This window comes from Pungitius pungitius, chromosome 1 (genome assembly GCF_949316345.1).
Source record: "Pungitius pungitius chromosome 1, fPunPun2.1, whole genome shotgun sequence".
Classification (NCBI taxonomy): Eukaryota; Metazoa; Chordata; class Actinopteri; order Perciformes; family Gasterosteidae; genus Pungitius; species Pungitius pungitius.
Genome location: NC_084900.1, coordinates 24,559,734 through 24,582,081, shown reverse-complemented (window position 1 = coordinate 24,582,081; position 22,348 = coordinate 24,559,734). Strand labels below are relative to the sequence as shown.

The 22,348-nt window shown below is 44.5% G+C and overlaps 1 protein-coding gene across 6 annotated transcripts in view; it reads left to right on the top strand.

Moving 5' to 3' along the window:
• The window catches only part of spen (spen family transcriptional repressor), a 28,875-nt gene that overhangs the window by 4,524 nt on the left and 2,003 nt on the right, over positions 1-22,348 (top strand). For 2 of the 6 annotated variants that reach the window (XM_062563490.1, XM_062563483.1), the window contains exons 2-14: positions 2,077-2,397; positions 8,604-9,221; positions 11,752-11,909; positions 12,067-12,267; positions 12,355-12,506; positions 12,618-12,743; positions 12,827-12,940; positions 13,020-13,133; positions 13,215-13,315; positions 13,405-21,163; positions 21,286-21,630; positions 21,727-21,921; positions 22,101-22,277. In XM_062563490.1, the coding sequence (XP_062419474.1) occupies positions 2,198-2,397; positions 8,604-9,221; positions 11,752-11,909; positions 12,067-12,267; positions 12,355-12,506; positions 12,618-12,743; positions 12,827-12,940; positions 13,020-13,133; positions 13,215-13,315; positions 13,405-21,163; positions 21,286-21,630; positions 21,727-21,921; positions 22,101-22,277 (10,260 nt within the window). In that variant the 5' untranslated portion in view covers positions 2,077-2,197. Of the gene's footprint in view, positions 1-22; positions 470-1,018; positions 1,086-2,076; positions 2,398-2,519; positions 4,054-8,603; positions 9,222-11,751; positions 11,910-12,066; positions 12,268-12,354; positions 12,507-12,617; positions 12,744-12,826; positions 12,941-13,019; positions 13,134-13,214; positions 13,316-13,404; positions 21,164-21,285; positions 21,631-21,726; positions 21,922-22,100; positions 22,278-22,348 lie in introns of those variants that run through there. The other 4 variants (XM_062563487.1, XM_062563489.1, XM_037481174.2 and 1 more) reach the window with 4 other exon arrangements.

The following is a 22,348-nucleotide window of genomic DNA, read 5'->3' as shown; positions in this document are numbered from 1 at the left end:
TTGTTGTTGTTGTTGTTGTGGTATTGTCCCGCGCCTAACGTTACACAAGTCACAAGTGAAAGCTAAAAGGTGACGCGACGTCCGCACAGCAACGCTGTTGTAAAATTGGCTGTTCCGCGTGCACTCTTATGATGAGACATTGTAACGTTGTAGTATCCACTCGTGTTTACCGCGTGCGCGTATGAGCACGGAAATGGCTTTGTTTTCTTCTAACTACATTATTACCGCGTTTGCATCCCACCACCCCCTCCCCCATCGTCACGCACAGCGGCTGACTTGCACAGCATGCAGGGTGATCTGATCGAAGGAAAATCAGCCATCACGTCGATCATTTAATTACGATATTCGGATCGAGCCCCACTTGCCCATTTATTTGTTGTTGCGTTGGTCTATTCAAATAAATCCAACACATGCACGCACCACTAACGGGCTTCTGGATCTTTGTTGCCATCCCAGAAGGGAAGAAAATGTAAATACGATTTACTGTATGTATGTATGTCTGTGTGTGCATCGCCTCTCCTCTCTCGACCGCTGCACAGCACGTAGCAGTCCGCTTCTCGTCGCGTACGCGCAGCGGAGCAGAGCGCTCCACCTGTACATGTTCCTCCACCGCCGTGTCGCAAAAGACGGCTGCTAAATTATAAACGCAAATCCCAACATGTGTCGTCGAACCAAAATGAACCGGGAGGCACGTTCGTTCCGCGATGTTTGCGTTCGTGTTTAAAGGTCGTGATACTAATTTGCCTCGGACTCTCTTTCGTCTTGTTATGCTTGTTTATGGACGGCGTGCAGTGAGCGGACCGCAAACGTGGTCGATTCCCGGTGCCTCGCGCAGCGCACAATCACGGGCTGCTCATTTGCATACGCTCGTGCTATGATGTGCGTATGGGGTGATACGGGTGATACGGGTGAAATGCTTATTTTAGGTGGGGTGGCAGGCAGCGTATTATCGCAATAGCGGGTGGAGGGTTGGGGGGGGGGCTTGATTCGGCAGGCACGCCGCCTCGGCTCGTTTGGAGGTGGTCAGAGGGCTGCAGGTGCGTGACGGCGATACAAGTCATTGAAGATGGGGGGCGGCGGAATGAGTAAGCAGTGTGAACAGCTTTTCTAAAATGGCGTCGGAGGCTCTTCAATGTTGGGAACTGGCATGCCAATACATTTATGGGCACCCTACTGTCCCCATCGGACAGCGAGAATACAGTTTCGAAAGATTCTTCGGTGGGGAGGGGTCCGAGTGTGTGTGTGTGTGTGTGTGTGTGTGTGTGTGTGTGGGGGGGGGGGTGGTCAACACACAAAAATAGTGGGCTTTGTAACCCCAGACTGGGCTTTGGTGTAACGTTAATACTCTTCTGTGTTTTTTCAACCATCATTTTAACGACTGGATAAGTCAGGAAACAAGGGGACACCAACCTTCATTTGCCATATGTTTAATAATACAAAAAAACCCAAGTGTTTTTTTTTGGGAAGTTGAAAGGGATAGAAATTATCTTAAAAATGCTGAAAATGACGGTTGAACCAAAAGTACTTTGCTAATAATGCAACCAAAGAAGCTATACAGACATGCATAATGCATATTGAATTGCATTTTTTTCCACACACAAAGCAAAGCAGGAAATGTCACGTCTCTCTTTTTGTCCAGCTTTGCAGTTGCTATTATATTATGAGCACCACCCTCCTCCGAGAGAACATGCTAATGTTGGAAAATACATACATTTACTAACGTGCAATGTGCCAGTTGCTGGGTAACCGATGCCTTCAAGAAATTACCACAGCGTCAAAAGTAATTGAAGCAAAGCCACTTTACCCCCCCCCCCCACACACACACACACACACACACACACACACACACACACACACACACACACACACACACACACTCTCTGACCTAATATATTATTCTGATCCATTCATTAAACATGGGGCTACTGAACAATGCTCAAAAAATGTAATGTTTTTGGAAACCGCTTTATTTTTGCTGTGACTGGAAATTTACAGCAAAAATAAAATTCCCTGATGCAACATAATTGCATAATTGCAGTTCCAAACCACCTCTTGTCTCCATTGTCTTCTTTTCAGATATGGACGTGTGGAGAGTGTCAAGGTCCTGCCTAAGCGCGGTTCAGAAGGGGGAGTCGCAGCCTTTGTGGATTTTGTGGACATTAAAAGTGCTCAGAAGGCTCATAATGCTATCAACAAGATGGGAGACAGAGACCTCCGCACTGATTACAATGAACCAGGCACAATTCCCACTGCAGCAAGAGGGCTGGACGATAGTCTGTCCTTAGGCTCTCGAGGTCGGGATGTATCAGGGTTCACGAGGGCGGCCGGGGGGACCGTGTACGGGCCCCCCACGTCGCTCCACAGCAGAGATGGACGCTATGAACGCAGACTAGACGGGTAAGTGGACAAAGTTTCTCTGAAGATGGGGAAACCGTGGTTTCTTGCACCTTACCTCCAAGCATCTTCCCACCATCTATTCATTTTCTTGTTTGGGGCAGGGGGGGGGGACATGTTCATTCTCAGGTAGACGCGGATCAATACCATAAACGATGAAAGCATGATTATACACAAGTATCTCTACTACTTAAAGGAATAGCCAATAGTTTATTCTGTTGGGGGATCTTTTGTGGTCTTAAAACGTCCCTGTGAGGTGGATGTATATCATTTGCGGAAAACGTGGGGCAAAGATTGGATATGGTAAAAATTTCCCAGGATTATTGCAATGCTGGAGAGGGGGGGAGGGGAGGAAGAGAGAGAGTGGTCCAGCAGCCATCCCTGGGATTCCCCTAATCTGGAGTTACACGCCTTGCTCGGTGGATTAATGTCACTCCTTTTTCTCATGTCACAAATCTACCAAGAGCGCACATTATATGTAAACAAAACACCCTTGTTTGGATTAGTCTAATTTGGTTTTCGATTCTCGGGCGCTGAAGTCACAAGGATAACCTACACAGGATATTTATCACTCTCTGATGGATTAACGCTGGCCAGACACCCCAAGGATAAACAATCATGCTAAAGGTATGAGTTTCTTTCTTGTTTTCTTTTGTTCTTTTATTTGGGATCATATCTAAAATCAGGGCAATACAGTTTGAGTGCTGGGAGACTTCTACTGGTGATTCAACTCAGAACAAACAACAAAAACTGAGCTTTTTTTTCTAATTTTTGTCGAGATTATTTTTCGTTGACTCGAAAATTCCAGATTCCACAAAGATCAACATGGACTATGTTTGGATCGTACAATTCAAAGAAGAAAGCTGGAAATAGCGAGTGTACCTTAGCTGCTGGAGATAACCTCCCTCATGTCCGTGGATTACCTACTCCCTTCCTGAGTATGGAACTATCATTTAAACATGGATACAAACACGTACAGAATCGGTGAACAAAGTTGCACCAACAAACCGTGAAGGAGATCAACAGACATGAACATCCATAATTTTTAGGACTGTTGTGAATGTTTGCCACACTGGGAATGACAACTGTGCTACTATACGCAAGAATCTGGATTACCATTAAAAGACATGTTCTTTATTCCTAATCTGTCACGGGCAGATCTCCCGCCCTCTGCGAAAAGAATTTGGCAACTACTGCTGTGACCATCGCGGAGTGCCCTCGACTTCACCAATTGAAGACGCGAATACTTACGTCGCTTCCATCTTTGCTGTTGAGTGTGCTCTACTTTCCGAAGAGGGACTTATGGATATCATGTATTCATTTTACTGGACTCCTTTTCCATCACGTTTGGATCGTTCTATGGACTCAAATGGACATTTTCTAGCAAAAGAAACGAGTTCCTTCCACCCTGGATCCGTACAAGGCCAACTTTTTTTAATTAAAAACACTGAAGCCTTTGCTGCGTTCAATTTGGCACTGATCTAAGTTCAAGAGGGCCCTTGCCCTGAAGATGAGGATTACATTTTCTAATGTGATCTATTTTGCTTTGTTTTTTCCCCGTCTCCACTCAACATTTTTGCCCATTTTTTTCTGCTCACAAAGTTCTATCTCCCTAGATTGTATTCGGAATTATAGGTCAAGTTACCACTCTCTCAAAAGGTTGGTATGTCCTGCCCTGTGTATTTTAGCTGTCCTCTAACCCCCTAGTTTGAAACCCTGTCTCTCTCCATTTCCCCCACTAACCGAAGTAGACGGTACATAGACTGCTGTTACTGTGTGTCTATATGACGAAATAACCTCACCGTGTGTTGTTTTCCTTTTCTCTTCCTCTCACCTGACCCACCTTCAGCTCGTCCTCTTCCGATAAATAGAACCACAGCCACCCTTTGAAATGTACTAAAGACTTGGGATCAAAAAGCCACGTTTATATTTATCTTAATAAACGCAGGGATTGGGTTCTGGAAGATTCAATGGATTTGATGCCTCAAATATCTGTTTACAATATGAGCAGTGAATAGAGGGGGGCAGCATGCTATTACAATAATCAGATCAATACAAATATAGCATTTTAAAGAAAAGATGAAGAATGTACATATATTAATGCACTGGGAACATTTTCTAAGGTGTTAGAAAAACAGTGAAGAGAATAAGTTCACTCTTAAATTAACCTCTTTGCGTCAATTCAAGCTTTTTCAAGGTCAGTTGTTACTTGCGATTATCTAAATGTTTGTTTTCTGTGTTTGTATAAATTATTATTAAATATGTAATGGTTGAAGTCGGGCTTGTGAACAGACCAAAGAACATTTTAAATTTTGCTTTATGGGGGAAAAAGAATAGACCAAAGCATTTAATAAATTAAATGATGGATGATGGATTTAATTAAAAAACAATAACCATGATATTCATAAATAATAAAGATGATCATTAGGTCCAGCACCATTACCTTTTATTCCTTCCATGCGTCTGCAGTTTAAAAACATGTCCAGCTTCCTTTCTCTGGGAGAAGAGAGGAACATGTATGCGGTGTAACCTGTCGCAGGGTGCAGACTCAGCGTTTCATTCTTAAACTCCTGAGGAATGTAACCAATTTCCAATTATTTCTGAAGAATGTAACTGAAGCGAGTTGGCCATCGCGCTTGCCAGGAACTATAAAGGTAGAGAGATTACACCACCCAAAGTCCTTGACTGGATTTGAAACTCTCTGAGTGGGATTGGCCGATTACACCATAGTTGCCTTGTTTTGTGAGAAATCCCATGGTCAAATATTTATTCTTTAGGATTCATACTGTGCTATCAATGCCTTTTTTTAAAGAAATTCTGACTGTGTTGGACTGTAGAGGGGAAGATCACAAATCAATAAACAAATGTATTTATCAATAATATAATATATATGCTGTATATAAATTTCACTAAATAAAAACCCATAGCCATCCACCCAAGGCTGTGTGGTTGGTGCTGCAACGACTGCGTCCGTGTTACTGCTGCTTTGCAGGGCAGAAGGATATTCAACATTGCACTTTTTGGAAATTTAGAATTGAATTGATATGCATGTAGAGCTCCCACAGTCTCCACGTAAAATGCCTTTTCAGCATGCTGCCGGAATGCATCCATATAATTATGCTTTTCGGGTAATCCCCAAAACAGTTGATGCGCTTAGCAGAGCAGACTCATAATCAAACACTGATGGAAAATCTGCCAAAATAAGAGTCCAACTGAATTATTTTGAGTTCCATGAATAATGTAGACCCTATTTCGTGCAAAGTGAAATTGAAGTGAAATTGAAGCCTATCTATTGAGCAGTGAGCCTGGGCCACCAAATTAGCATTTTCGGGAGCATCTTGGGGTCAAGGTAATCCATCACTTTCACTGCAGACATCGTTATACCATAGATGTTATTCATGAATCCAGCCAACGGATGATTAAATCAAATGGGATGAAACAGAATTTGCCCCGACCCGCTGTACCTTATGTATAGTGCAGTGAAATACAGACACAGTGCTGCCTCCTCCATCCAATTTATCCTCCCCATCCAGTAGACCATGGTCTTTTGTTCCCGCGCCCCATGGCAAAGGCCTTTGTTGGAAAGACTTAATGGGAGACTTCCATTTAGGGGCTGATACATTGACGTTGTTTGCATCTATAGGTTCCATTTATGTAAAGGTTTTACACAGATTTGCCGCACAACTGTCTGATAAATGATTTGACAGTCACTAACCCTACGCTTTGAGATCCCCACTGGACGGATATTTTGCTCGGTTGATTCCAGAAACCTGAATCGTGTATCCTTGAAAGGGATAAAAAAAAAAAAAAGGTTAGTGGATGAATGCACTCTATCAAAGTCCTCTCAGAAACGCATTCTCAGTCAGTTGGAAAGGTCAGGTTGGGCATTTTGAGGAAACTCATCTTATGGATCACTTCCCAAAGTGTCTTTTCGGGACATCCCAGGCCATCAGTGACGCAGAGGAAGACGCCTGTGCCATGTATCTTCAGAGAAATGGCAGCAGCCTCCTGGTCGCCCTCTGTGTAGCCCACATTACGTGGTTTCGAAAGCTCAGATTGGAGCCTGTTTCCGCATGAACAGGCAAATCCCTACGTCCCCCAAAACAAATTGTTCTACTCTATCCCTGGTGAAAAACAACACTGCACATGTCTCAAAGCTGTAGCACAGAGTTACCGTTAGAAAAAGTTGAAAAATCCTTAAAAGTGTAACACAAGGAAGCTTACGTGTCATCCACAAATGTTTCCGAACAAAGAGCTTTGTAGCCTCATTTTCACAACCAAAGGCTGCTCCTGATTCTCTTTGAGATAAACCGCTTCAGAAGCTTCTATGCGCAGCCTCCTTTGTAGGAATAGACAGTTAAGCAGCATGCGACCCAGCACGCAAACATTCGCACAGCCACATCTTAACAAAGATGTAATTAAAACATCTCTGATGGTCCAAATCAAAAGGTTTGGATGCCTGTCTCAGTTATCAGTAATGATGGTGTGCTGAACACATTTCAATCCGGAGAAACTTGTTGAAGTTTGAACACTGCTTTATTATAACATGCATGAATATTGATATTTCAATGTGTTTGGGGCTTGGACTCCATCCTGCCGTAGGATAGACCAGGGGCCGGGATGCTGAGCCGAGCTATTTCCCCCCCTTTGGGAGTCCAGACACTGGTGATGGTGGTAGAGAATAAGTTGCTCCAATTTCCTGATGTGCCAGGTTCTGCTGTAGATTGGAGGTGTGAGGGGGGGTGGCGCTGAAATGACAACTGACAGCAGAGAGAGACAACAGTCGTTTAACGTTTGCCAGCACTGATGCAATTGGTTTACGGTAACGTCACCCACGTCTGGTTGGCTGGTACTACCTGACCCCGCCCCTAATCAGCTGGCCGTGCGCCCCCATGGAGAGAGGAAGCCTACCGGGAACGGCACAGCCCGTCCAGTCTTCCTGACTGAATTTTGGCCTAAGCTTCATTTAGGCAATTAACTTGATCACCTTGTTTCGCACATTGTGATAATAATAATAATACCTTATCGTTTTTCTTTCTGGTTATGCTATCTAGTTTGTTTTCTTTGTTGTAAATGGCCACTGGCAGGACACATTGGGGGAGGACTAAGTAATGGTCTTAAAAAGTTTCCCTACCTTCTAGGAAGATGCATTTCCATATTACAGGCATTAAACCTTTTTTTTTTAAATTAAATGTACTGACCATTTCCTCAGTTGAGGTTTACCGTTGGAATCCGGCACTATCTTGAATCTTAATATTTTTCCATCCTTCTCTTTGAGCCGGACAAAGAATGAATGATGGAGAGTGTGTAAGTGTTGGATGTGTTGGAACATCATGGCTATTTTGCTGATTATAATTTGATCTGAATTCAAACAGTAGTTTATCGCTGTCCTGTCCCGCTCGTTACTTGGTGATACGACTGTTGTAATTGACACAGCAGCTGTACTGCCAAATTATCCTTTATTCAGAACGAGGATGTTCGGGTCTGAGCGGAATGTCCTTAATGGCACCTTTTTCTAATGGGTGCATTTGCGAAAGCTTCTTTAAAGAGCCTTTTTCTTCAGGAGAACAAGTGGCGTTAACTTACGTAACATTATTAACCAAAGGCTTGTCGTACAATATATCCCAAAACCTGCAACTAAGCTTCGAAAAAATGATTAAATCAAAGTTGCTCCTGTTATAGTTACATGTCCAGAATGACTTGACAGACAACAAAGGCGCAAATCTCTTAATTTACAATTTTTTTATTTAAAGCAATCTTGAACTATTTTACAATTTACCATTTCCGTTCTTTTTCAACACTCCTATGCTTTTTGTATTTTCATTTAAGGTTCAGTAGTTAAACATCTCTTTTAGGCTGTTGACTCATCTGTATTCAATGGAAAGCCGTGTTAAACAGTAGCAGTGCTGTGCGAACACCTCCAAGCACATTCATGAAGGACCTGTCAGCAGAAGGATCTGACACGTTACACCCCGTAAGCAGAGGACAGTTCCAAGAACCGCTTCATCAATTGAATCCCCCGTAGCTTTAGCCAGGAAAAGAACCATCTCTCTAGATGCTTTAGAACCTCCCTTCTCCCCGTGTGTCTTAATTGAGTAAAACCCCAGCAGAGACACCTGATGATGATTTAGTTTGCCCGGATGTCTGATGCTAGCCGCTGTCTTGAACACAAACGGTAATGTGATGTCCTGTCTCCCGGTCTCTGTTAGGACGGCTGAGAGTCGGGATCGGGCGTACGACCACAGCGCCTATGGACACCACGAGCGTCCTGGTGGCAGTTTTGAACGCCAGCGTCACTACGAGGCTGACTACTATCGAGACGCGCGAGAGCGGACTCTCAGCACAGCCGGCAGCGGCTCCGGGGCCTCCGGCGGAAGTGCCACAGCGGCGGCTGCGTCTGGAGTCAGTGGAACTATCGTCAGCGCCGTCGTTGCCAGCGCAGGCACCGCGGGGTCAGCGGGGGCCACGGCGGGAGGAAGCGGGGTATCTGCATCCAGCGTGGTCGGCTTCTTCCGCTCCCACAGCAGGAGCCCCTGCCGCTTTGAGGCGCCGGAGCCTCGCTACGAGCCTCGTACCAGGGAACCCTTCACTTTGGCCAGTGTGGTTCACAGGGACCTTTACAGGGAGGACAGGGGTCGCCGCGGGGAGCGGTCGTACCGCCACAGCCGCAGCCGGTCTCCACACTCGGCACATTCGCGGAATCAATCTCCTCAGAGACTGGCGAGTCAGGCGACCCGTGCCCCGCGCTCCCACAGCGGGTCGGGCTCTCGCAGCCGCTCCTCCAGTTCAGACTCAGTCAGCAGTTCCAGCAGCAGTACGAGTGGCAGGTGAGTGAAGATTTATTCCCTCGTGGCTGTTGTTTACCTTTGTGGATGCCAGTCTTAAACAAGGGCTGGACACAGTACTTCAGATGGCTGTAATCCTTCAATTCACAGAATCTAGCTTTGTTTTAAGTCTTAGTCTTAAGTGTCTTTGGAGTTTGGTCTATTCATAGTTTTGTGGTGTATTGTTTACATCGAATACCTGGATGATTTTTATTCAGCTTCCCCAGTCTTCCTCACGTTTACCAAAAATGTGTTTATGTGGATCCCTCAAACTTGTGCAAAGCAAAAACATCATAAAAAACAATCAAGAACGGGGAAATGCCCCCTCAAAGGCTGCCCTATCAGGGCCAAGTATCCTCACTTCCCCCCCCAATTGAAAAATATATATATTTTGTATCCTTGTCCAATCAGCCAATTGTAAAAAGACACATCAAATTAGCAGCTTTTCTAATACCTGATTGGTGGGTTGTGCCCTTTGACATACGTAAACGCAGACGTTGGTTCTCGATAAGACACATGCTTAATCAGCTGACTACTGAGGCCCCAGTGCTATGTGCGCACTCGTTTTGAAGGTTATGTAACCATTACTCTCGTGTGAGATTTACATTACCCGCTGCTACGCTATAACCACACCCATTCTTTTCGCACATACCTTTATGTGGTTGGTTATATCACCATTTTTCTGGTTACCTGGGCACATCACAGCCTCCTTTTATAACTTTCTTCTTTTGGAGAAATAGCCATAGCAAAATGCGAAAATGGTGCATTCAGCAAATCAATGTCTTTATTCTCCCATCAGCCACTACCTGAAAACAAATCTCCCCTGTCTTTGTAGTGATGCGTGTTCATGTCGTGACACTCTGAGGTAAAGCTTTCCTCTTTGCAGACGCTGCAGATTATAACATTAACATTAACCCTTTCAAGATGTGATATCTGCTAATACCTGGCCATGTTGCCTCAGCAGATACTGCATGTTATTATTTTAACACCAAACTGATGCAAGGTTCATTGTAAATTTTATGTTGTGTTCCAGCTCTTGATCATACAGCTGTGCTCCACCTAGCTGCGGACACAAATTGCATACATTTTCCAAATACAAATCCGCCAACCTTTCAAGCGGTGTTACGTGTACAAATGTCTTTGTCCCCTTCTTTTGTGTGAGTGAACTTTGTACTCATGATTCTTTCAGATGACAAATCTGCTTTTACAAGGTTGTGGACTTTAGCTCGTTGGAGTCAGAGCCGGAAAAATGACCTTTGCTGCATGTAGCAGCTGTAATGACAAACATTTTGGATTGCCTGAACTCAAGCTGAATAGGTTTATAACTGCCTCACTTCGGATTGAGTTGATTTCTACCTGTCTCTCCACACACACTGTGCCTGTCATCGTTGTTAAGTAGTTGATCTAGACTCAGCTAAATTAGCATGTTGAATTCAAAACAGAGCTGTTTTTGTCCACTGCAGAGTTTTGCTGCAGCTGTTGCTATTTGTGTCCAGGCTCCTGTCAATGTGTTACTATTTATTAGTGGATTTGGGGTATTGCTGACTAAATATTGTACAAGAAATGCATCTATAACAAAAGGTTGGGGCAATCAAATTCAGATGAGATTGGCAGTTTTAAAAACATAAAGATATCTTTCCATGAAATTTACTCCACTACGCCCAAACACATCCTCCCCCACCACCCAAAACACAGTACATTTTCTGGGTAACAGCATCACCCTTGGATGGCGGTTTTGAACGGCGTGTAGCGACACACGTGGCTGGACGAGGAAGTGCTCTGTGGGGAATTTCAGGAACGTCTGGTTTTTCTTTTTCATTACCTGCCTCTGTGTATGTGCAATGGCACGCCCCCCCCCCCCCCCCCCCCCAATCCCCCCCCTCCGTGAGATCTAGTTGGAACTGGAATTTTCTGGCCGGTGCTGGCTGCCTGCCCACTCCCACAGGCCGGCCTCTGTCAGCGGCACTTCCGCGAGTGTCTGAGCACAGGAGGAGAAAGTGAGAAGGAAACAAACAGCAGAGGGCTTCGAAAGCTGAGACAGGCATGGGAACGGTTGGAGGAGAAACAGGCCCGAGGCAGCCGGAGACGTGCAAATCCATCCTTTTATACTGATGATGGTTATAAATTAGGGAGATGAAGGGTGTATCTCTCTTGAACGACACTTGCATTTTCTTTACAGTAAGATAATCCTCCTTCCTTTATCTAGGATTGGAAGAAAAAATCCTTTGTCCTGTTTTTATTTAAAAAAAACGACATTTTAATTGCTCTTCTTGTCACAAAGTGGAGTTTACAACATGCATCATCCGATCTATGAAGGATTTTTCAAATGCAGACAGCATAGCACTGCAAAAATGATTAATCTGTACAGCCTACAGTGTACATATTACATCATAAAAATGCATCATTCATGGTATGAACAGTCTTTTTATCTCAAGAATAGCTTTGGTAGGCAAAGGTTATAACGAGTTATACGAAAATGAAGGACCCCAAAGCTTGAAACAACATATAAGTCCATGTTTCTCTTTTGCTACAGTGATTCTAGCAGTAGTTCAAGTGATGACTCCCCGGCGCGTTCAGTGCAATCTGCTGCTGTTCCAGCACCCTCGGCACTTCCTTTATCCTCGCTTGACAAGGATGAACCACGTAAAAGCTTTGGCATCAAGGTCCAAAATCTTCCTGTGCGCTCTACAGGTTGGTAATAAGCTGCTCCTCTCTGCAACTACAAATAACTTGCAGAAATAGCAGCGCATTGTTCCCTCAAACATTGATACATCTATGAATCTGTCCTATTTTTTAATGTGGTACTTTCCAATATACATACTTAAAACAATTGACTGTTTTACTACAGATACAAGCCTAAAGGATGGTTTGTTCCATGAATTTAAGAAACATGGAAAAGTCACATCCGTACAAATCCATGGAGCTTTAGAGGAGCGCTACGGGCTTGTCTTTTTCCGCCAGCAAGAGGACCAAGAGAAAGCACTTGGGGCATCAAAGGGGAAGCTCTTTTTCGGCATGCAAATTGAGGTCACAGCCTGGAGTGGCCCTGGTAAGTTCTGAACTTTCACTATATGCAGCACAAACATGAAGCGACAAAACGCCTGAGGTTTGAACGGGCACTTGCTGTATTTTTCAGAGACTGAAAGTGAGAATGAGTTTCGGCCCTTGGATGAGAGGATAGACGAGTTTCATCCAAAGGCCACACGGACGTTATTTATCGGAAACCTGGAGAAGTCCACCGCTTACCATGACCTGCTAAACATCTTTCAACGTTTTGGAGAAATAGTGGTAGGTCATTGTTGTGATGGGGGTTGGCGATATCTTCATATAGGCAATGCTGCATAGTTTGAGATGACCATGCTTAATGAAAGCCTATTGCTGTTTTGTTATTGTGCAAAGGACATTGACATCAAGAAGGTGAATGGAGCTCCACAGTATGCCTTTCTACAATACTGCGACATTGCCAGTGTCTGTAAGGCTATAAAGAAGATGGATGGAGAATACCTTGGTAACAATAGACTAAAGGTAAAATTGATCACGTTAATTTGGTTTAAAACATTGAGCTACCACATTCTGCAATCTTTTCATTTTATCCTTCTCTTTTTCAGCTGGGCTTTGGGAAGAGTATGCCTACGACGTGTGTGTGGTTGGATGGATTAGCTTCAAACACAACCGAGCAGTTTCTCACTCGTCATTTCTGCCGCTATGGACATGTTGTCAAGGTAAGTCTTCCTTCCCGTAAAATTGCCCGTTGTTTACTTTCTTGCAACATGGCACTGTATTTTCCTCTGTTTTGTGCAGGTGGTATTTGACAGAATGAAAGGAATGGCTCTTATTCTGTACAACAACATTGAATATGCACAAGCCGCTGTCAAAGATACAAAGGGATGGAAGATAGGGGGAAGTAAAATCAAGGTAAGTGGGGAAAAAAACATATTGGAATGTTTTTGTGTTCTCGATGATCTTGTGAATATTTCAACCTACGCTTTTTTTCAGGTGGACTTTGCCAATCAAGAAAGTCAGATGGCGTTTTATCGTTCCATGCAGGCATCTGGACAAGACATTCGAGACTTTTATGACCTTCTCTCTGAAAGAAGGTGTGTGTAGTTTTCTTAAGTAACAACCATTTTGATACCAAAGTGTGAGTAAAGTATATCTTGATTTTTTGGGATTTATTTCTTGGCAGGGATGATCGACGAACTCAATATGAGTTTCAAGCAGAAAGGCAGTATTACGATAATGTACGAACACCAGGAACATATACTGAAGATCCACGTCGCAAGTACCCTGCCAGGAATCGGGAGTTCTATACTGAATGGGACCCATATCAGGGAGATTACTATGATCCACAATACTTTGAAGACCCCCGTGAATATCGAGAATACAGAGCTGACCCTTATGAGCAGGACATTCGCAAATACAGCTATCTGCAACGGGAGCGTGAAAGAGAGAGGGAGCGCTATGAAACAGACCGTGGGCGCGATCATGGGCGGAGGACCATTGAGCATAGCCAAAGCCCATCTCACGTTGCCTCTCGTCGTCCTGCCAGCCCTACTGCATCTCCTGCGCTCTCTGAGAGGATACCAAGTGATACAGAGCATCGTATTTGTTGCCAATCTTCTGAAAGAAGTGGAAGCTGCAGTTCAATCTCCCCACCCAGATTTGAAAAACCTGAAAAGGCACGCACTGAAAGGTACAATAAAACTGAAAAGCTTGAGAAGGATCGAGTTTTTGAAGTTGAAAGAGGGAATTTGGTTGAAAAGGAGAAGCGGGCTGGACGTAAAGATCGAGGAGAGAAAGACAAAAGTGAGAAGCAGAGGCTTAAGAAGCTAAAAGTTGCATCCCCAATTATCCAGGCATGTGAGATAGAACCAGAACCTGAACTTGAACAAGTTGGTAGCCCTGAGTCAGTCCTTCGAAGTAAAAGCATTAAAATTCCAAAGGAAGGCTCGAGCAAAGGGAGGTTAGATCTTCTTCCTTGTGTTGTGCAATTAACACGTGTGAAAGAAAAAGAAGGAAAACTAATTGGTCAATCTGTCCAAGAGAAACCAATTCCGAGGGGTGGCAGTGACAGTCCTAGATTAGCATCACCTTCAGCGGACCAAAGGAGTCCTCCATTCTGCTCACAACCATCAAAAAGTGATATAGCTAAACATGTAAAAGTGCCAAGAGACAAAAATATGCACAGTTTGGTGCAGGTTATTGAAAAGAATGCTAAAATGAAATCCAAAAAACACGGCAAGTCTGAAATTGGATTTGACAGTTGTATTTCTGTAGATATCGACCGTTTAGCTGCAAGGAAAAGGCGCTTCGAAGTCTCCGGGAAAACTGAAAAACAGAAGAGAACTAGTGAGGAAGAGGTTGTTAAACCTGGACTTCATAAACTATGGAACAATGCTAAGGAAACCGACCTGGATAAGAATCTTTGTATTAAAGGGACACATAAGAAGGAGCACCACAAGGATAAATGTGTCCGAATGCTTTCAGTTACCAGTCCTAAAGATGGACGAGACTGTGAAATCAACTCTGTAAGCTTTTCTCTGGAGCAGCAGACCCGGCTAAAGGAGCTGCCGGAAGTTTCTAATGATCAGTTGGAGTCACCCTACTTTAAAATGGATTTAACTGGATCAAAAAATGAAAACGCCTCCACTCTCACAAAGATATTACATGATGGTGGCTTTCATTTGGATGAATTAAAAGAACAGAAACAGTTTTTTTCTGAAAATGAACCAGGGAGAGGCAAATGCAGTCGCTCAAATGAAAGAGATGAACACATTGTGCACATTGACCAAAATGTTTGCACGAAACAAATTGAACAGAGTAAATGGCTCCTACCTGAGCTTGGCAATCCTGAGAAATCAGTCAAATTGGAAAACCAAGCAAGTAATCTCATGCATGACTTTGGAAAAGACCACATCATACATGAGGTTCCAAAATCAATCCAGGATATAGTCAATGATGAATTGTCTTCCAGTAAAAGAAAGAAACTTGAGAATTTAGGCTTTGAAATAGTCACAGCCAAAAGAGAGCACAACTTTCCAAATTCCCAAAAATTGAATGAAGACATTTATCAAAGTATAACAACCTCAATAGGACATGGTCACTTTTGTGCGAATGAGGAAGAGGACACTGCCCAGATTTCTGTGTCAGTTATAAACAAAGACAGAAAATCGCCAACACAAGAAACCACTTTGGGATTGAGACATTTTCAGTCTTCAGACACTGAGCTCCCAAAGCTTAAGACAACCTTACTTGACTGTGATGAGGAGTTGATGCACCACTGGGAAAGAAGGATAAAGTCTGATTCCCTTAGAATGGATATGGCTTTCCCGGGTGATATAGCAAAATGTGAAAACATCCGCAAACGCCTCGGCCAAGATTTGGAACCTGGAGAAGTGCAATCGGATTCAGATGAGGACGGAGAAAACAAAAACATATCTCCCAAGTCCAACAGTTCTTTGTCTTTTGTCCTTAGGGAACGTGATGAGAGGATGACTGATCTGCAGCTTTCAGGCTCATTGGAAAAGAATAAGTTTTATTCTTTTGCATTGGATAAAACTATAACCCCGGATACCAAAGCACTCCTTGAAAGAGCTAAGACACTGTATTCCTCCAGGGAAGATAATTGGTCCTTTCTCCCCTCACGTTTTCCAACCTCCCACAGCTGTTCAGATAAGGACAAAGTAGAGCTGGCACCTCGACCTATTCCTTCTTGGTATATGAAAAAAAAAAAGATTCGTACTGACTCTGTTGAAAAGCTGCATGATAAAAAAGAGGAGCTTAAGCCCCAGGACCAAGAACGACATGCCCTGTTTGCCTCTCGCTTCCTGCACAGCTCCATCTTTGAACAGGACTCCCGCCGTTTGCAGCATCTTGAACGTAAAGATCCAGATTTAGAGACTGGAGTTGGTGGGCCTTTTGCTGAGCCGGGTGCTACTGCGGCCCAGCCTGAACCTGGAGTAGGTGACATGCCATCAGAGCCTATAGTGCTTTTCCATAGTCGTTTTTTGGAGCTTCAACAACAAAAAGACAAAGACCCTTCTTCACCTGATTCTGAGAATGATTCTATAGTGGGAGAGATTAAAATAGATGAAGGACAGAATATTGATAATGGGCCGTTTGATAACGAATCCAAGACAGTACGGAAGGTTGATCACAAATCAGCTAGCCCCCCATTATCCAAGTTACTCTCGCCATTTTCTTTTTCTCCTAAAGACATGTCTTCCCCAGAAAAGAAAGAATGTTTAACTCCATTGTTGGATCAACCTGTATCATTTATCACAGAAGAAAAAGTAGAGCCAGTTTCTGAGGCATCTCCGTTGCATTCTTTTACAATGGAAGGCTTTAAACCAGAAGCTCCAAAGCTCACCACAGCCCCTCCAGCTGTCCTTTTGGGGCCAGACAATGTTACAGAAATAAAAGAAGAGTTAATAGAACCCAAAACAAAAATTGTAGATAATTTGGTAATGGAACAGAAACCTCTTGTGGAAGATGATCTTCCCACTACTGGTGATTGCCTAAGTGGTTCTGAAGAAAAAGAACAGACTGAAGAAAAAACAGTCATTAAAAAAGAACCTAAATTAGAAAATCATGAAACCAATCACTCTGAAGGGTCTCAGAAACCTGAGACAAATAGTGAGGCATATATGCCAGACCTTGAGACTGAAATAAAACCATTACCAAATCGCAGACAGCCCAAGAGTAAAAGGGCAAGACCACTCTCAGTAATACGTACTTCCCAACCTGCCCAAAGTGAGAAACCACCAACACGAAAGAGTGAACGTATTGACAGAGAAAAACTCAAAAGGGCCTCATCTCCTCGGGCAGAAGTACCAAAAGCTTCCTTTGAGTCTAAAGCCACATCCAAGTCACCAATTCCTGCATCAGATTCGGAGCAAAACCTTGAGTCTAATTTGATTCATGGCAGAACACGTCGCAGGAATGTAAGATCAGTCTATGCCACGTTACATGAGGATGACCAAGCTGGTAAAGAGGGGGTTGAGTCAGCACGCTCCATGCGCAAACGCAGTGTAGATAAAGAACCAATACTGCAAGATGTTCCTATTCCACATGCCAATACAAGGCGAGGACGGCCACCTAAAAGAGCAGCCAAACGAGGTGAAGATGCATCCCCGGTTAAGGGGGACCAATTGAAAATGGTGGAAGAAAGCACAGAGGTTAAAGAGAACTCCACTACTGTAGATGTTGTGAAAGCCTCTGAGGGATGGCGCTCACCCCGCACCCAGAAAGTGCAACAAACACAAATGACATCCCCTGCTCCAGTTAACAAGAAAGGAGGCAGAATTGAGAAACAGTGTGGGACCATGACAGTGCAGGCTGAAGAAGCTGATCTGACGAGTCTTGATGAGTCAGAAATTAATCCTAAATCTGATTCAGAATTGTTTTTGAAGCTCTCCGAAAAGGTGGAAAACGAAAGCTCAAAAGTGCACAGAAAGGAGAAAAACTTAATAGATTCTGGTGGAAAGAAATCTACTGTTGGGGATTTTGAAAAGGTAGACACCACCCCCTCTGAGAGTAGACAACAGCCCGAGAAGAATTTAAAAATGAAAACACCAAGGCTGAAAAGAAATACCAAGCAGGTCACTGAAGATAAATCCCACAGCTTAAAAAATCTTGAGATCCGTGTAAGCGTTGATGATGTAAAAGGTTTACTACGTTCGGGGGACGATGACCTTGATTCATTTGACGCTCCCAACATCACAAAAACCAAGACGATAGTGAAGGAGAATAAGGAAACAGAGATCATATGCTATCCAAAAGAATCAAAAGAACTTGACACACAGGAAGAGGATGACAACATATCAGAGCCTGAACTCCTTTTAGATCCGGCAGCTCTCTTAGCGCGGCAGATGGAACTAGAGCAGGCAGTGGAAAATATTGCCAAACTTTCTGTAGAGCATCCTCCTCGACCATACAAAGTACCACCAGCAGAGCCACCTACCACATTACCTCCTATCAGAGTGGAGCCAGAGGCTGAGGTTGAAGAGAAGCGAGCTAATCCTTCTAGCGAAACTGAACTTGCAGCCGCCATTGATTCCATTACAGCTGAAGAAATGTGTGCAGATGCAGAGAGTTTCACAGCTCCTCCTACTTACACTGGTCTTATGCCTACCCCTGAATCAGTGACATCATCCTCCTCAAATGAGATAATGGATCCTGAAACACACATGGTGATCAATAATATTCTTGCTGCAGACTCAGATGATGGTCCTTTGACACCCACCCCAAAGGTGCTAATGGCAGATTCTAAGAAAGCTGAGGATGCCCCTGTACCCGAAACGCCCAAGAAAAAAGGCAGAGTCAGAGCCAAAACCCCAAAGAAGTCAAGAGGTCGCAAAGGTGCAGCTAATAAGAAAGGGGATACTGCTGACAAGGTTTCACAACCTGGATCCTCCCCGGTCAAGTTACCAGAATCGATCCCAGAAGACACAGAAATCACTAATTCAAAAGAAGCCTCTGTTACAGCTGGGGTCACTGCAGCCACTTCTGTGGCGACTGCTGTTGCCACATGTAGACGGGATGTTACAAGTGCTATGACAGTAGACACGCCCAAAGAGGCAGAGCAGCCTGAAGTTGAACAGCCTGTACCCAAAGAATCTGCCTTTCATTCTTCCACAAGCAACATATCCTGCAGTAAAAAGGTTTCCCCAACACAAGAGCCATCTACCCCTATTTTTGCCCCTGCCCACCCAAAACCTGTATCTCACACCAGTGTACCCCTACTGCGGCCCGCTAAAATGACGCTTTCGCCTGGCTGGCCTCCTAGAACTGAAGAAAGTAGAATCCGTGTTGCCCCTTCGTGCCATGTTACGGTGGTAACTTCTTCTCCAGCAGCATCAATTGCACTTGGAACCCCATCAACAAATCCCCCAATGCCTCCTGACACTAAGGCATCCGATGTTGACCCTAGTTCTAGTACCTTAAGAAAAATCCTAATGGAACCTAAATATGTTTCGGCATCAAACAGCAATTCCATGCCTACCACTACGGTGACCTCTGTATTGTCAGAACGTTCACGAATGTCAGAGAATGAAAGTCCCTCTGATAGAGCAGGTACGAGGCAGTTATACCCAGAGGAGAGATCACCTTTACCCTCCCAGCCCATACACCACAAACCCTTTCCACTGACAGAGTCCCAGCAGAACTGTGGAGAGAAGATCCAGCATACAGTTATTTCTCCCGCTACCTCCGTAATCAGTCGGATTCCTATGCCTTATGATACAGAGGAAACCCCACGAATTTCTCTAAGCAATCGTAGCATTGGTCTGTCTATTCCCAAGCAAAAATTTAGATCAAACTCTAACGAGAATAATCGCTACCATGCCATGGATATTGTTGAAGATGCGACAAGAGGGCGCTCTGTTGTTGAGGCCACTCCCTACAGTACAGGCTCTAGTCCTGGCCTAAGGGTCAATACATCAGAGGGTGTTGTTGTTTTGAGTTATTCTGGTCAGAAAACCGAGGGACCTCATAGGATGAGAGCCAAAATTAGTCAAATCCCTCCAGCGAGTGCTGGTGATATAGAATTTCAGCAATCTGTGTCCAAATCTTCCACAAAGCAAGACTCACTCATCACATCATCCCAGTCCCCTACCCCTAAAGTGAACCCAACTCCAACAGCTTATGGGCACACAGGGGTTCTCTTGACAGGCCAGTCCTATAACTCTCAACCTGTCATATCCAGTATGAAGCAGGAGGGTATTGGGTGTGACACATCTGAAGCCCCGTATCACACTGCGTCCCAAGGTGGGGTTGTGAAGATGTACCAACAGCCAGTTAGTTCTCCACAAGTCTTGATGTACAACCAAGCTGTGATACAGCAGCAGCATGTCAAGAGAGGACTCGGATCTGAACCTCTACCGAAAAAGGTGGACATTGGGAAAGCTGTTCAGCAGTCTACTCATAGCCCAGTCATGAATCCCCACCACCCGTCACTATCTGGAACCCGCATGAGCCCCAGCCCGAGCATTCCAACTGATCGGTCAGCGCTACACCTAAAGCAAGAACCCCATTCCCCACGAACAGCCGTTCACTCCCCTTCCCACTTTGTCAAAGCCGGTCCCCCAAGCAGTTCTCCCAGAGGTACATCTGTCGTTCTAGGTCACAGCATATCTACATATCATTCTAGTATGCATCACCCGCTCCCGGAGCAGTCCACTGTCATAATTCAACCTCACAGTGTCACTCAGGCAATGGCTCATGAAGCGAGACGGAACTCCTCACCTATATCCGGGATAAATTATGGAAGTCGCGGTGACTCCCTGTCTTCTTCCCACCAAGGGCCTCTACAGCACTCAAACACACCTCAGTCTAATGTCATCCGGGATTTGGTACTGCAGTCCCATTCAAGTCCTCAGGGTTCAGTATCAGGCATTGGGGGCAGCAGTGTAAGTGATGACGACCCCAGACACTTTAACCAAGTCCATAGTAGATCTTCAGTGCCTCAGCTCCAATCAGAAGCGATGAGGCTTCACAGTGATCACAGAGGGCTCCATCCAAGCATACGCATGGACCAGTACAGGGACATGCACCAACGCATCCTCGTGCAGCAGCAGCTGGGAGAGCAGGTCGCTGTAGAGGCTAGACAGTCACGCCCCTCAGAAAGCGGAACGTCTTCAAGCAACATTTCTGGGCCCTCAAAGAGTCCAATAGTGGGAAAGATCATTGACCTCTCTGCAAAAGAATCTCACAAACCATCAGAAGGAAAGCTGATACATCCACCTACCAACGAAAGTAGAATCAAGGGAGTCCACGCATCTTCTCCTGTCCTGGTATCTCCTCACTCACATGGTGTTCAATTAATGCATCCAGGAGGCGCAGGCTCCTTCACGGTATATCGTGAAATGCGCAGCTTTCCTTCCCAGTTTCCAGGGCATCCTTCATCGGGACACAACCTGGCTAACCAAGGCGTTCCATCTTCACAGGTCACTTGATATGCTTTTGATATTTACATTTTGTATTTTATAATAATTGTATTTCATTATTCATATCCATGTGCACAATCAACATATGCATTACTCTTTTTACTTCTTATGTTGTTAATCAGGTCCCCCCCGAACCTGAGATCGGTCCCAGAGGTAAAATGTCTCAGCCACATGGGGGAGGAAATGGTTCCAAACCTGAGAGTTCCCATCTCCACCGTGCTACCTCTCCAGAACTCTCACACATTTCCCGAATATCACGAGATACAGTCTCCCCCTCATACCTGTCTCCCATGACGTCCCCCATGAGTCTTACTCCTAAGCCGAATCTATCTCTACAGAAAGGCACTACAGCCTTCCTGGCATCACCTATGCCAGCAGTAACCCCATCAAGTTCTCTGCACTCACGGCCGGATGCTAAGCTTGAACATTCGGGACATCGTTCCGTTGATATGGTGCAGCTTATGACGGTATAAAGACAGATTGATCAGCAAAATGGAATTATTTTTGAAGACCATACCAAAGAGGGAATTGGTTTAAACCCATTTTCTGATTTTGTTGTACAGAAATATCCTATTGTATGGCAAGGCCTGTTGGCACTGAAGAACGACCAGGCTGCCGTCCAGCTGCACTTTGTCTCTGGCAACACCGTACTGGCCCAGCGCTCCCTGCCACCCACAGAGGGAGGTCCTCTGCTACGCATAGTCCAGAGGATGAGGCTTGAGGCTTCCCAGTTGGACAGTGTGGCACGCAGAATGACTGTGAGTATATTTGGTTTTTCTTACCTATAAAATGTTGGCTACTAAAGTTTACACCACATATACATACATTTAACAAGTATGATGAAGTAAAGATTGTTAACGCAAATGTAGGGATTTTCTGCCAATAACCTGATTAACACCCTGTGGGATGTGCTTTTATGTTTACATTTATAAAAAAGACTTATCATTCATGGCAGGTGGACAATGACTACTGTTTGCTACTGGCACTACCGTGTGGTCGAGACCAAGAAGATGTCCTTGATCAAACCCAAGCCCTGACTAGTGGCTTCATCACCTACCTGCAAGCCAAACAGGCAGCTGGAATTATCAATGTGCCCAACCCTGGCTCTAACCAGGTATGCATTTGTTTAAACATTTGGTGCTACATCTTTTTCTGTTTTTCTTTTGTTTCATTTTGCCTTTGTTT